Source organism: Rhopalosiphum padi, chromosome 1 (assembly GCF_020882245.1).
Source record: "Rhopalosiphum padi isolate XX-2018 chromosome 1, ASM2088224v1, whole genome shotgun sequence".
Classification (NCBI taxonomy): domain Eukaryota; kingdom Metazoa; phylum Arthropoda; class Insecta; order Hemiptera; family Aphididae; genus Rhopalosiphum; species Rhopalosiphum padi.
Window position 1 is genome coordinate 11,642,366 of NC_083597.1, and position 13,980 is coordinate 11,656,345.

Genomic DNA, 13,980 nt, shown 5'->3' on the forward strand with positions numbered 1-13,980 from the left:
ATTGTATATTTTGCGAATTTACGATAAATAATATAATAATATTATTATTATATATACATCATTTGGCGCGCGCAATTATTTCCGTTTCGGTATTATCATCACCACCGTCGTTGTTACGTTGCTATTAAATATCAGTCTCTCCGGACCGACTTGTCGGCTCTACAGCGTGTTCGGTGGATTTATACACATATATATGTATATATAACGTACCTGCGTTGGTACGTAACGGCCGTTGATTCGAGCCTCCATTATTCTCCTAACGACCTCATTTGGTCCAAAGGTTATCCCGGAAAACACGCGCTTTCGGGGTTTTTTTTTCGCAGCGAGAACGCGCGAGGCTTTCCCTTTTTGTGTTTACTCATCACGTATATATGCTCGTGCATTGGGATTTATATTGTATTATATTTTATATCATAAACGGACAAAGTCTTCGTCCACTGAACATATTCATGTAGGTACCTACCTACTCAAAGCAATTATTTAATCCTACGTATAAAGCGTTTTGTGAAATACTTACGTTTCGAAGGACGTTACATTGACTTTGCTCTTTTCATTTTTTTCCTGGTGTAATAATAAAATATTAATATCGTTATAAATCGATAAAACGCCGTGAGCCGACGATGGGACTCGCGGAAAGTGGGACAGCCAACGTCCGCGTCACGCAAAAAAGTTAAATGTACATTTACGCGATGACTTCGGATTCTTTGAAACTTTTCAAGCCTTTGTCGTAAACTTTTACAGAATACGATATATGTTTACAACCAAATTGAAAAATCTAGTTTCGAAAAACGGGTACGGAATATTATTAATTACAATTTTTGTAACCGCAGAATAGCGATTTCATTATAAGATTATTTATTCATTATTCCTGTTATTTTCCGAAACGGTTTAGCCTTATATAAATGGGCTTGAATGTTTGTTTGATTTATTTATTGTGTTTGTATAAGAAAACGATGACTACCGCAAAAACCAACAATCCATACTTGCATCTAATAAATGTACTGATATTTCATATTGTATCCATTTAACTACCTACAATACGGTGTAGATATTTAAAAATGCTTTTTTTAGATTTAAGTACTTACTACTTATATAATTTGATTATATGTATAAGTAAATAAGCAATTTATAATTAATTATAATAATACCAACCTATTTGATAGAGGTCATAACTTATAAGGTATATTTTATTTTTTAAGCTAACTATCTATAATAATAATGTATATATATATATATATATATATATTGAAAACCAATGGTGTTATTACCTTGAATGTCATGTAAAATTGTTATTAATTAGCATTTATTTGGTTACTGCAGTGATTGCATTTTTTTCTCGTAAGAGTAAACCAATAATAATTTTTTTTTAACTAAAAGTAATTATTATTAATACTTTAAATTTTCCTCAAACAGGCCAACCGTGAAAAAATGTTGCTCAATTTATAAGTTGTAAACACGAGAATTAAATGTAAAAAATAGATTATTAGTATTAGGTATCGTGCAATTTCAGTATAATTTATGGGATACCAACTTAAATCCACATCATTTTCACTAATAAAATCACAGATAAACATGATTTTGACAATGACTATAAAATTATTCAAATCCGTTTAACTCGTAAATTCTTTTCCAATGTTTACGTAGTTCAAGTGCTTCGAGTGTTGAAAACTTTAAAAATTCAATCCTAAAAATACCACAAGTACAATAATAATATTGATAAAATACAAAACCGCGATAGATGCGTTGAACATTGTATACAAGTAAAAATATATCGGAAAAAACTAAAATAAATTGCTTAAATTATATTAAAATAACAAAGACGCTCTACATAATATTTCATATCTACACATAATAATATACTATGTCATGTATTTTTGTGAAATATTTATGAATCCTTTTATTATTGCCAACGGAAGTTCGGTTTGGAATTTAAATGGCGTAAAAGTAGGATAAAGAGATCAGTGCCAGACATTTATCGGAGTATATAATATTTTAGCGATTTGTAGTTGTTATATTATGAATAAGTATACCTACATAATATTATTATGCACTACATAAACTCATATACCGCAATGCGTGTGTTAAGTTAAAACAGCATATATTATTTTTCTTATTTATTTTCGTTTCTGGTATGCATATGTGCAGTATAATATTTTTACGTTTTAGTTTTTGTCGTATGCAATGATTCTGTAAGTAGTCTAGAAACTTAAAATATATAATTAGAGACCTAAACGGTTCTTGTCACCTGTGTCCGTCGCCTATGTAACTATACCATAATTTATTTTAGAGCAAACACACTTTCTAAAAAATTAAGGAAATATGTTTAGTTTCTATACATACTGTGTAAAATAATACTGTTATAACTTGTTGTATATATAATAGTAGGCAAATACCTACTGCACGTTTATAGATAATAATTAACATGAGGTACACGACCCAAAAGCTTAGGCGCCGCGTATGAATGGTACCTATAGGTATATAATAATACATTTGTATTTTGTTTATTTTCGTACCATTGCCTACACGAGTTGAATGTAATTTTGAGTAGGCTATAAATTAATATTGTTGTCGTATCGTCTATCAGAATAACTCGTCGGTATATATAGTATGTAATATGTATACTATAATATATATATATATATATATTTATTGTTTAATAATAATATAACGGTGTTATTGTTCGTCTGCGAATAAAGTACCTAAACTACTACGGCACAACGTGCATATTATGTATGTGTCCGGAAGAGATGTAATTTTTTGAAAAGGACATTTTTCAATAAATAGATCTTCCGATTAATAATTTATACCAGAGCACTAGGCAAAATGTGTAGCTTCCGAATTATATATGTATAATGTATATACTATTGTGTTGAGGACGAATATTCTGTGGGACGATTATCGTCTGTATAATATGGTGACAATGGCAGCAGAAAGGCGTGTTGGGGGAAATGTGTTTTAGCTAATAGGTAAATGTATTTTATATTGTCATACTAGGAACGCATTTCGACAAAATTCCGCATAAATTAATCGCATGAGTTAAATGTTCAACGTGACTCATCCTGGAATGGTATTTATGTGATTTGCTTAATCCATATTATATTAATGCGTTGTACACATCGTGAAAACCAGGTATATCGTTGCCATACAAGCTCATATTATTCTGTTGTACGTAAATAATAACGTGACGTGTTAATTGCGATTGAACTGTATAATATCTATATAGCATACAGGTTTACTGGTTTCGTAGTATTATGCTCCTAATAATGTTATAATCGAGATTATGACATCACACCAATAAAGGTTTAGTTTAAAATATTCACGTATAATATAAATTGTCGTTCGTCTTGGTATTAACGATCATAAATAATATTAACAATGCCGTCGGATTGGGACACGGTGGACATTTTTTTTAAAAGTTTTCATCGTGCCGATAAATTCGCTCATTAAGAACCGAGATTACTCATTCAGGAAGTGTGTATCGGCACGATAACTGAATTTTCGCAATAAATTTACGCAAAATTAATATTATAAACTGCAAGCGCGTGCGTTTATTAATATTGTTATCATTCTGCAGCGGTGGGAAAATGAAAATAATATATTGTTATTGTAGGCGGCAACGTGTGGCGTGAATGTGCTGGAATGTCTAGAAATAATTTACCGTGAAATTCGCAGTCGGGTGCCAAAAGGCACCGGTTAAGTGAATGTGTACTTGCATCACGGAAATTCGGAAGTGGAAAAAAAACAGTCACACGTGTGTACCTAATCGGAAATTAAAATATAATTATAACAACAGGTGTATGACAAAATATAGGGAGCAAGTATGATTGTAAAATAATATTATTTATACTGTCAAGTCCTTTCAAGTCACGATTTTATCTTTTTTTGTGGTTTTTTTTTGAGGGGGAGAGGAGAGAATGGTTTGTGGCTAGGTAGGATGGATGTGGTTTAGGCGATTCGAGGTTAAAATGCACTAATTACGCATACGTGAGCAGCTTATACAGATTTTCAAATGATGTTTCGATTAGGACCTAGTCCTTGTTTTTTTCTGAGCTACAAGAGTTATCGCTAACTCATCTCACGCGTGCAGAGAGGCATCGTGATTGCTGGGTATAGTAAATTATATTACATATAATATAACATGAACATTATGATTTATAATACTGATATAGGTATAACGAAAGCCCTGCTACAACAACTGAAAAATTTTACTTTTCAAAAATGTCCAGGGGGACCAACATAAAAGTGTTCTAAATCTTATTTTCTTCCCATTGAAAATAAATACCTAACGAAATTTATGATAACTCAAAAGATATTTATCGGATTTGTGTCGCACCAAAATAAATATATTTTTTCCGGGAAGAAGTCACTATCGGGAGTTGTCCCGCGGGGTTGTTGCTGCAACCCAAAGCCGTAGTCAGAACAAATTGTGTGGTAGAGCGTGGAGGTTATGAAATATTATTAAAAAAAAAAATCGATATTAAATATGTTCGTTAAATTACGTAATTTGAGTAAACTTCTCAGGGGGGTTAAACCCTTCTCCCTGGGTTACGGCCTTACAGCAAGCAATTAGGTATTTTAACAATATCAAGACGACGTGATCTGCGGCAGTGGGCGGTGGTTTTTATTACAGTTTGGTAAATAGTTAAAAGTTTGCGCATAATAAAGTAATATATTATATGGAATGACAACATTTATGTGGTACGTAGCAGTGACGTATGTTGAGTTATCACAGCTAAACATTATTATATAGATAAAAATAATATTGACCTACCAGAAGAGGAGTTACGGTTCATCTATCAAATATGGAAAAAATGTCATTAAACCATATTGTGTCATTTAATCATGATTTAAAAGTTTGTGATTGTATTTAGTCGAGTTTTTCTGAAGACAAAAATGTGTTTTTCGACTTATGACATGCGTTCGCGGACGTCCAAGAATATAATTATCATCATATTTAAGTGGTCGTGTCCGCACGATTGATTTGAATCGATCTCGAAGTCCGTTTCGCAGTTACTCGTATCGTACGCGTGCGTCTCAGTTCACATTGTTTTTAGTTCATAAGCTAATGGCTGTGGGTACGCGCCATTATAATATGTCGCCATCGTCGGCGTGTCGAATGAATTTGTATAATGTAAACTAAAACGCGGCACTCGCCCGCATGATGAGCGTGGCTCGGGGTGGCTGTGGTATGGCTGACAAAGTGTTGAGACTAATTATCGTTATTTGTATCTTGGTTGTGTACTATTATCATTAAAATATTATCGCCATATCTTCACAGTACACAATCCATATAGGTTTATTGACTTTGTATATAATATTGTCACCCGATGAAAAAACGTTGTATACTTTACGTTTATACGGTAAGTAATTACTCGAAAACGTTATAAAAGTGATTATTTTAAAAATGCTATCAATTTGAAAAAAAAAAAAATTCTAAAACGTGTCAACGTGTCAACGACAGGGATGGATGTAACGGGACACTATAAGTATCATAGGATATTGTTTATACGCGTACGGTTAATTGTTTTCGAAAACTCGTCGTCATTGGCATACTTCAACAAACAGTATAGGTATAATTATATCATAATAAAAATCAATTATGATTCAACAGTAGCGGTAGGTATAATATTGGTCAGACCGAAAACACATGCCGTCCGCGCAAGTCACGTTCGAATATAAAACAATTTATGTTTGCGGGCGGACAGACATCGGTGACATCCTGCAGACTATACACAGCTGCTGATCAGTGATAGGACAATTGATAAAATAAAAATAAAAAATACAATCGTTTGCCGTTTTCACTTATCATTACCGTAACGTTAATTAATATTTTATATTAAGTAATAATATAATCATTTTGTTTTTTTCGCACTTTTACTCGGTTTACTCAAGTCGTACGTCTGTTTTTACTGATTACAGCGCACGTGTATATTATATTCGACTTGACACGACAGTGATCTGCTGCAGTGCGCGATGACTACCAGCCGGCACGCGGTCGCCGCGTTCGCCATCCTGGCGGTCTTCTGCTGTTCGATGTTGGTCGTCCGCGGCTACGAGTCCGGCGCGCCCGTGCTGACGTGCCGCACCATGATCCCGGGTCACGGCAAGGCGGCTCAGGTGTCGGCCGCCCCGTACCGGATCGTGCCGTCCGAGAACGTCACGTCGTCAAGAGTCCGCGTCACCCTCACCGCGCCGCGGCCGAACGACTACTTCATCGGGTTCCTGATCGAGGCCCGAGCGCCCGGAACCGGCGAGGATGCCGTCGGATCGTTCGTCCAGGTGCCGCAGGACTCTCAGACGCTCGACTGCAACGAAGTGATCGTGAGTATAATGACAATTATATAATAATATAGAGTCTGCTGTTTCACTGCAACGATCGAATCGATATAATACGTAACGTAATACTGTATATAAGCGTGTTTGTGGGACACGGTATTGACGAGTGTGGTCACTGGGTAATAAATGTGAATAAGTTATTAATAAGCGAAAGACGAAAAATCGGAAAACCCGAATAATACAGCGTTGGCATGTATACACTTAGGTACCAATTTTTCTGAGTAAATTGTAGTTTTTCTATAGCAACAACGAAACCGCAGTTTTCTATTGTCGGTCGAGCAAATTTCGGTATTCCGAATGTTCCGTTTTTCAAGCATTCAAATTTTAAATTTTGACTTTAAATCCGCGTTTTAACACTTCAGTCATACGATTTTTGACATAAATACGGGTGTGTTGTGAAATGTAAGGCGTGAATCTATAACGAAAACCATTTAGACCATTATATTCGGATGAGTTTTGCACGCCTATAGACGAAGATGGTACGATTCGCAGAACAAATCAAAACGCAATTGAAACAGACGTAATAGAAACTAGTTGCATACCATTATATTATATTGTTATAGTGCAGGTGTTGTAAAATAGTGAAAATAATGGTTGAATTGTACGCACCTACCTGTTTTCTTGTTATAATAACGCTAGATTATCGCAATAATGCGTTCTCACGAGTCACGAGCGAGATGTGTAGACCAAGGTTAATCTAGTTGATTCCAACATAGAATAATAAAAGTAGGTTGTATCTTGTCGAAATAATAGTAAGGAATACAGGACCGACAAAACTTTTGGTCATTTTTATTATTATTTTATTTTTTCAATTTTATTGTATAAAATGTGTGTATATTATTATTTGTTATTGCTTTGGATAACAATAATAATAATAATTATTATTATTGTAATAGGGTTTCTCGCACACAAAATAATTATAGCAAAGAGATAATTATTATACAATAATACAATTTTGAGATACGTTTTGATTAACGATTATCATTTAAAATAATATGTTTAAATTACAGTGATTTTCCTAATAGATTCAATATTAATGTTTAGAGCTCAGGCGTGACCCACAGTAGCAACACGAAAAAGAAATCAGTAGAATTTGATTGGGAAGCACCGAGAAACTTTGACGGACAAGTGAATTTTGTGTAAGTTTTGAATATTTTATTGACACGTTTAACGTGATAATGTTCTGAATTCAACAATATTTTATGTTTTTTTATTACGTAATAATAATATCACACGATTAGAATATGGAAAAAATTGTATAATATTTTTTTTATGCAGTGCAACGGTGTTGCTTGATTACGCAACATTTTGGGTTGGCATAACTTCGACTCCAGTTCAGGTTAGCAGTACAAGAGGCGGGCCTTCAGTTTCCGGACCTACCGAAATCGGCAGATCAGAAAATGTAACTACTTAAAAATAAAAAATACTATAGTATAATATGTATATTTTATATATTATATTTACTATTGTTATCGTATCACCAATGGAAATAATACTTACAAAATTTCGTGTGAATGCTTTAGGGTCTCAAAGAAATCGAGGCAAACATTTACGACGGTTGTGGAAAAAATAAAAACTGCGTCGGAGCGCCTTTGGGTTGCATTCAAACGATGAATTGCCGAGCGGTTGTAGCTTTGATGCCGTCCAATGACAAATATCAATTTGAAATGATGGCCCGTGACAGCCAATATGTGGCCTTTGGACTTTCGGACGACAACAAAATGGTATACAATTTAAATGTTTATCGATTTAAAACGTAATTTAAACATATATTATTTTTGTATTTGCATAATACAATATATACGTAATATAGTAATAAATTGTCGATTAGATATTAAAATTACGTATAATTTACATATTATCTGTCCTTAGAAAACTATTACTTTTATAATAATCACGTTATACATTATAATAATACAATACAATTATTTTTAATGCATAACAAATTTTTAACGGTTCGACTTATCGTAAGCTAATTTCGAATTATTTATGAAAGTGGGGCCCATAAAGTATATATAAATTCTTGTCTTCTATGTGTGTTTTCAAAGAATTTAATTGTGAAACTTTTCTTGATTTTAACGGATAAACAAATGCTTGTCTTGATGGTTCAACATTTAATATTGAATTTAAGGCTTTAAACACAACTCAAAAAACTCTCGAGGAAAACATGCAATGTAATCATTTATGCAATGATTAATTAATGAACTTTATAATTTGGTGTGGTAACTTCTTAGTTGTAATCGATAAAAGCAAAAGAGCGAATAGTTGTTTAAATTTGTTGCAAAGTAAAATTAGTCTAAAAACCTGTAATATGTAATCATAATAATATTTATATTACATGTTACATAATGCTTTACGCAGATGGTATTTTTCAAAATAATATTAAACTTATTTGTGGTTAACATATTTGTTTTGCGATATTTACATTTTTATAAAGTAATTTATTAGTCAAAAGTATAGATCGTAATTTTTAAAAAACATTTATATTTCGCCAAATAACATTCATAGTACAATAGTGTGTTTTCGTTTACTTAACTTTAAGTTGTCCATCAAAACCTTATTATATATGCTTATATTCATTAGGGAGGCGATGGCGTTGTCGAATGTGTTCATGAAGAGAGTGGCCGGAGCAATAGCGTAAGTGCTTACAAATCGTGGAATGTTCCCAATCGAAAGCAAAATCGACGCGTCGAGGACTTGTCGGGCGTGAGTTTGGATAGCGCCTCGATCATCGACGGTGCTATTTACTGTAAGATTGTCGTGGATCCCATTTTAAAAGTGGAAGACAACACGTATGACTTGGACAACAACGATTATTTCGTCCTACTAGCCGCCGGCGCCTCGCTAAAAAGTACGCAAATTGTGGCAAAATAAAAATAAACGTACGGTCGTAATAACAATTTCTATTTTGAAACTATTCTCGTATAGCGTTCAGCGTTGGTTATCACGATGTAGCGTTCATAAGTAGCCCTGATAAGAGGAAACTCGGCCAGTTGAGAGCGGCTCGTGTAATGGACCCGTTTTACGACAACTGTGGTCAGACAAAAACGTGCTTCGGATCGCCCGACGGTTGCTTGTCGACACAGGACTGCGCTGCCGTGACGGCTGTCAAAGTCGAAGGGACCCGGTACATGTTTGAGATGAAAGCCAGGAATGCTGCTTATGTGGCCGTCGGTATTTCGGACGACCAGAAGATGGTGAGTGAGCGTTACACATTATAATTTGTAATGGTTAATTATTATATTTAAGAAAATTATGTTATACTAAATCGCATATTATATATTTCAACAATTATATTTAGAAAATAATACGCATACAAATCAAAATAAAAGTGATGACAATCTAATGACACAAAATGATATTCTTAAACAACTGATTTAAACCACAAACCAAAATTTACCCAATTAATCATTAAAAAGAATCGTAGCAAGAAGAAAGGTAGAACCGAGAATAGTGCTAACTATTAGGGTTCTAAAGGTACATTATATTTTTTCAATGATGGAAACAACGAAGCTCTTTGATTATTTAAAGTGGGAAGATAAAATAACAGATGTTGAAGGTCAAAAGTATATTATTCATAGTGCAGTGCGAACAAAGCGGAATTGTTACGAAAAAAAAAAATCGAAAGAATGGAATGGAAGACGTTAATGGCCAAGGCACAGTCTAGTAAAATATGGGCGACTTGTTATTGAGGATCTGGTTAAATTTTGGTTGTGGATCCGAGGACAAAAAAATAGATAGTGGCTGTTTTGTGGTCGATCATTGTTATTATATTATTATTATTATTTATTAAAATATCTACGTATTCTATACTGTCTTCGTAATGTGTGGATATAATAGTCACGTATTCAACAATGTAAAAAAAATCAAACGAGTTGTGTAATACAATGCGAATGACTCTATTATAATGACGTAAAATATTAATTTTTTTTCTGCTCTCAGGGAGGTGACAGTGTCATGGAATGCGTCCACGAAAACGTCGGCACGAACCTGATCAAAGCTTATATGTCATGGAACGTTCCTAATCAAAAGAGCAACAAACGTTTAACGGTGAGCAGCATATTTTTAATGATAAACTCGGCACTGTTAGGAATTATGATGTAATAAAAATGGTCGTTATATCCATTCTGTATTTTCATAGAGCCAAAATGGACTCACACTGTTGAATTCGTCGTTTATCGACGGCACGATTTACTGTAACGTTGTGCGAGATGCTGTCACTAAAGTGGAAGGAGTCAATTATGATCTGATAAGAAACAAATACTTTTTACTGATCGCCGCCGGCACATCATTAAAAGGTAACACAGATAAAAGATACCTACAATAATAACAATATCTAACGATGTCGATGATTGTTATAATAACAACAAAAATATCATCATAATATTAGAATATACATTGTAGAAACGAATAAAATTAAAACCGATTAGAGTACTGACTAATTTATTAAACGGACGTGTGATGTGTGTTCCAGAACGGAGTGTAGGCTACCATGACTTGGCTTATACCTCGACCGCGGAGGCGAGTGCGTTGTCGGAAATCAAGTCATTGAGAACCTCGTCAAAGTTACTTTTGAGGTTACACGGTTCGTTTATGATTGTCGCATGGATTGGAGCGGCCAGCATAGGTATAGTCATTGCCCGGTATTACAAACAAACGTGGGTCGGAGGTTCGTGTTGTTCCAAGGACTTGTGGTTTGGGGTAAGCTGCTGAGAAAGCGTTTTGTATTACAATAATTAATTTGATAATTATACTGTACGTTTAATATATACTGTACACTGCAGTCGGTTTTTGGTGTTGTGTCAAAAAAAAAAAAAACGAAAAAAAAATCATCATTTCTTACGGTTTTTAAATGTTTTGATTAAACCGCGGAATAATAAAATTGAATCTACGACCATTCTTTTTTTTACCCGCGCGCATGTGCATAATAAATATTATTTGATAACATTTTGTATCGTCGGAATAATATTATTATTCCGTTAGTATTCGGACCGCTAAAAACATATTTTTTTGTGTTCTAAAATACAAAAAAATATAAACGATTTGTAAAAACGCACTGATACAATAATATAATAGCTACAATATTCTAACAGACCTAATGTACGATAATTAAGTAATGTATTGCAATGTGTTGTGTCACTGTATAATAAAAACACGTTATTCTATTTTCCAATCCGCAGTGGCATCGATTGTTGATGATGTTCACTTGGATCCTTTCGTTGGCCGGGTCAGCTTGCATATTCGTGGAACTCGGCGAATGGGTTTCGGGTCCCAGTCAAACGCACGCTCTTTTGGGAGTCGTCACTACCGTGCTGGCGTTTTTCCAGCCGATTTTCGCAGCGTTCCGGCCACATCCTGACTCGTCGAAGAGACCGATTTTCAATTGGATCCATTGGCTGGTCGGAAACGCCGCCCATATATTCTCCAGTGAGTAGCCTGTCCCCGACGTATTTCAATATTTTATTTTTAATCTCATCGAAGATTTCCGTCTCTCATACGCTCGACCGTGTTTTTTTTTCACGTTTGCAGTCTTAACCATATTTTTCGCCGTCTCACTCAGCAAAGCCGAACTCCCCGCATGGATGGATTGGATACTAGTGGCTTACGTAGGCTTCTACGTCATCATTCATTTAATACTGTCGGTAAGTACAAAAACCACACTCGATGTACACGATATTATTTGTGTTACAGTTTTTCTTACCGATTTATCCGTATACGCGTATTGATTATTTATCGATTAAACATTGTGGTTTAGATATCCGGTTGCTTGAGTGAAAAATCGGGAAGCATGCGCATAAACACGTTCCCCATGAAAGATCTTCACAACGGAAGGAGTCCAATGAGCTACGAACAACACAAAGACGCACCGGTAAGTGTATTGCCAAGTCAAATCTGTTATAATATATCATGTTTTCGACGAGCGATTGCATTTTTACATTTATTGTTTTTGCGAAGTATTAAATTTGAAAAATATAATATTTTGTTCTATAACGTCAATGCATAATTATTGTGATGGACTTAGTGTATGCGAAAAATATAATTAGCATTACATATTTTTTTATAATATTACGATTTTTTTTTTTTTAGCATTCCGGATTCCGAAAATTCTGGCTGTTCATTCACGTGCTGTTTATTGTTTTAATAACATCAGCCTTAGTATTGATTGTTATTTTTGCCCCGATTGAAAACAAGTTAAATTCTCTTCGGGAACAATTCAGCTAAGAGTTATCAAAAGCTTTTGTAATATTTGTACTATAAATTTAATTTACTTTTTAATTGATTTACTTTTTATATTATTATTTATTAAACCAAAATAATTGTTTTAAATACAGGATTTTACATATTGCCTGAATAAAATGTACAGATATTTCAATTATTATTTTACTATGTTCTAGTAACCTACTAAAACGCAGGTTGTTCGAAGCTTGTTTTATATTATGTACCGTGTTTACATGATTTCATGTAAATCCTTTTTGTAATTCATTGACCATTGTAAACCGTTTTATTCGTCTACTTAGATTTACAACATTATATGTAGGTAAATAGAGTTATTAAAAGGATATATTGATGTAATAGAATATAATATATTTATTTTACATAAAGGTGTTGTACAATATATTACATAGATAATGTAATTATGTAATAATATAACTAATTAATATGCTATAAAATGTGAAATTCAAGGAATTTCTAAGTTAATCTTATGAAATTTCGAATAAACACCTAAAAGCTACAATGGCTATTCAAAAATTAATATTCATAAAATATGTTTATTACAGAAGACCGATGTGTGTATAATATAAAAGTTGTGTTACGATTAAATATAATAAAAGTTTATAAAATGCAACTCCTACTTTTTAAAAATGTATGTTAACATTATTATAATAAATTATAGGTAATAATATGAAATAAAATAATTTTATACAGTATTATGAAGTGCATATTTTTTTTTAGGGATTTTCAATGTCCCACGGCTGTAATTGATGATATATTTATATTATTTTATCATGTCCACGTAATCGTCAGAGGATTTGTGGTACATTAGCAAAAAGTCATTATATTGTATTATCGTAATATTATGGTTTTAAAATTCCATCTGTCGAATTCATCTCGATATTACGAATTAATATTAAAATCAGATCACAATAAATTCATTTTGAAGTCGATAAAAAATGTACTACTTAATATACTGTGATGTGAGTTACGTACATTTATTACAATTTTTTAAATGTTATTTAGTGTATACAATTATTCGATGTACGCGCGATATCGTAGTACCTAAACATCTTATTACGAGAAATTATTACATTTACATAATAAATGGTTTTCATATTTTATATTTAATTGTACCCGTATCTAATATTGATAGTTGATACGCAAACCACCCAAAATGAGAAGCAACTTCTCCAATAAATTGCACTAACTACGGTAAAACGTATTTCTAGGTTGAAATATGAGTATATTTATTATTTTAATGATAAAGTTAATTACTAATTACCCAATATTGGTATCTACGCCGAATTTATAACCGCCATTAACGTTATTAACTTATACTACGTAATCAATTTAAGTTAACACCTATAAAATAAATAATTCACTTTATGGGAAAAACCTATAACTACGGGTGTTTAATATTGACAAGTA

The 13,980-nt window shown here is 33.2% G+C and overlaps 1 protein-coding gene across 1 annotated transcript in view; it reads left to right on the plus strand.

Moving 5' to 3' along the window:
• The window catches only part of LOC132930171 (putative ferric-chelate reductase 1 homolog), a 43,572-nt gene extending 30,307 nt beyond the window's left edge, over window positions 1–13,265 (plus strand). Inside the window, exons 2-14 of the mRNA XM_060995891.1 lie at window positions 5,920–6,321; window positions 7,381–7,475; window positions 7,615–7,738; window positions 7,860–8,060; window positions 8,920–9,187; window positions 9,265–9,533; window positions 10,279–10,386; window positions 10,478–10,634; window positions 10,811–11,037; window positions 11,517–11,763; window positions 11,866–11,978; window positions 12,092–12,205; window positions 12,424–13,265. Of these exons, the coding sequence (XP_060851874.1) occupies window positions 5,974–6,321; window positions 7,381–7,475; window positions 7,615–7,738; window positions 7,860–8,060; window positions 8,920–9,187; window positions 9,265–9,533; window positions 10,279–10,386; window positions 10,478–10,634; window positions 10,811–11,037; window positions 11,517–11,763; window positions 11,866–11,978; window positions 12,092–12,205; window positions 12,424–12,558 (2,406 nt within the window). The 5' untranslated portion in view covers window positions 5,920–5,973 and the 3' untranslated portion in view covers window positions 12,559–13,265. The remainder of the gene's footprint in view (window positions 1–5,919; window positions 6,322–7,380; window positions 7,476–7,614; window positions 7,739–7,859; window positions 8,061–8,919; window positions 9,188–9,264; window positions 9,534–10,278; window positions 10,387–10,477; window positions 10,635–10,810; window positions 11,038–11,516; window positions 11,764–11,865; window positions 11,979–12,091; window positions 12,206–12,423) is intronic.
• The last annotated feature ends 715 nt before the right edge of the window (window positions 13,266–13,980 follow it).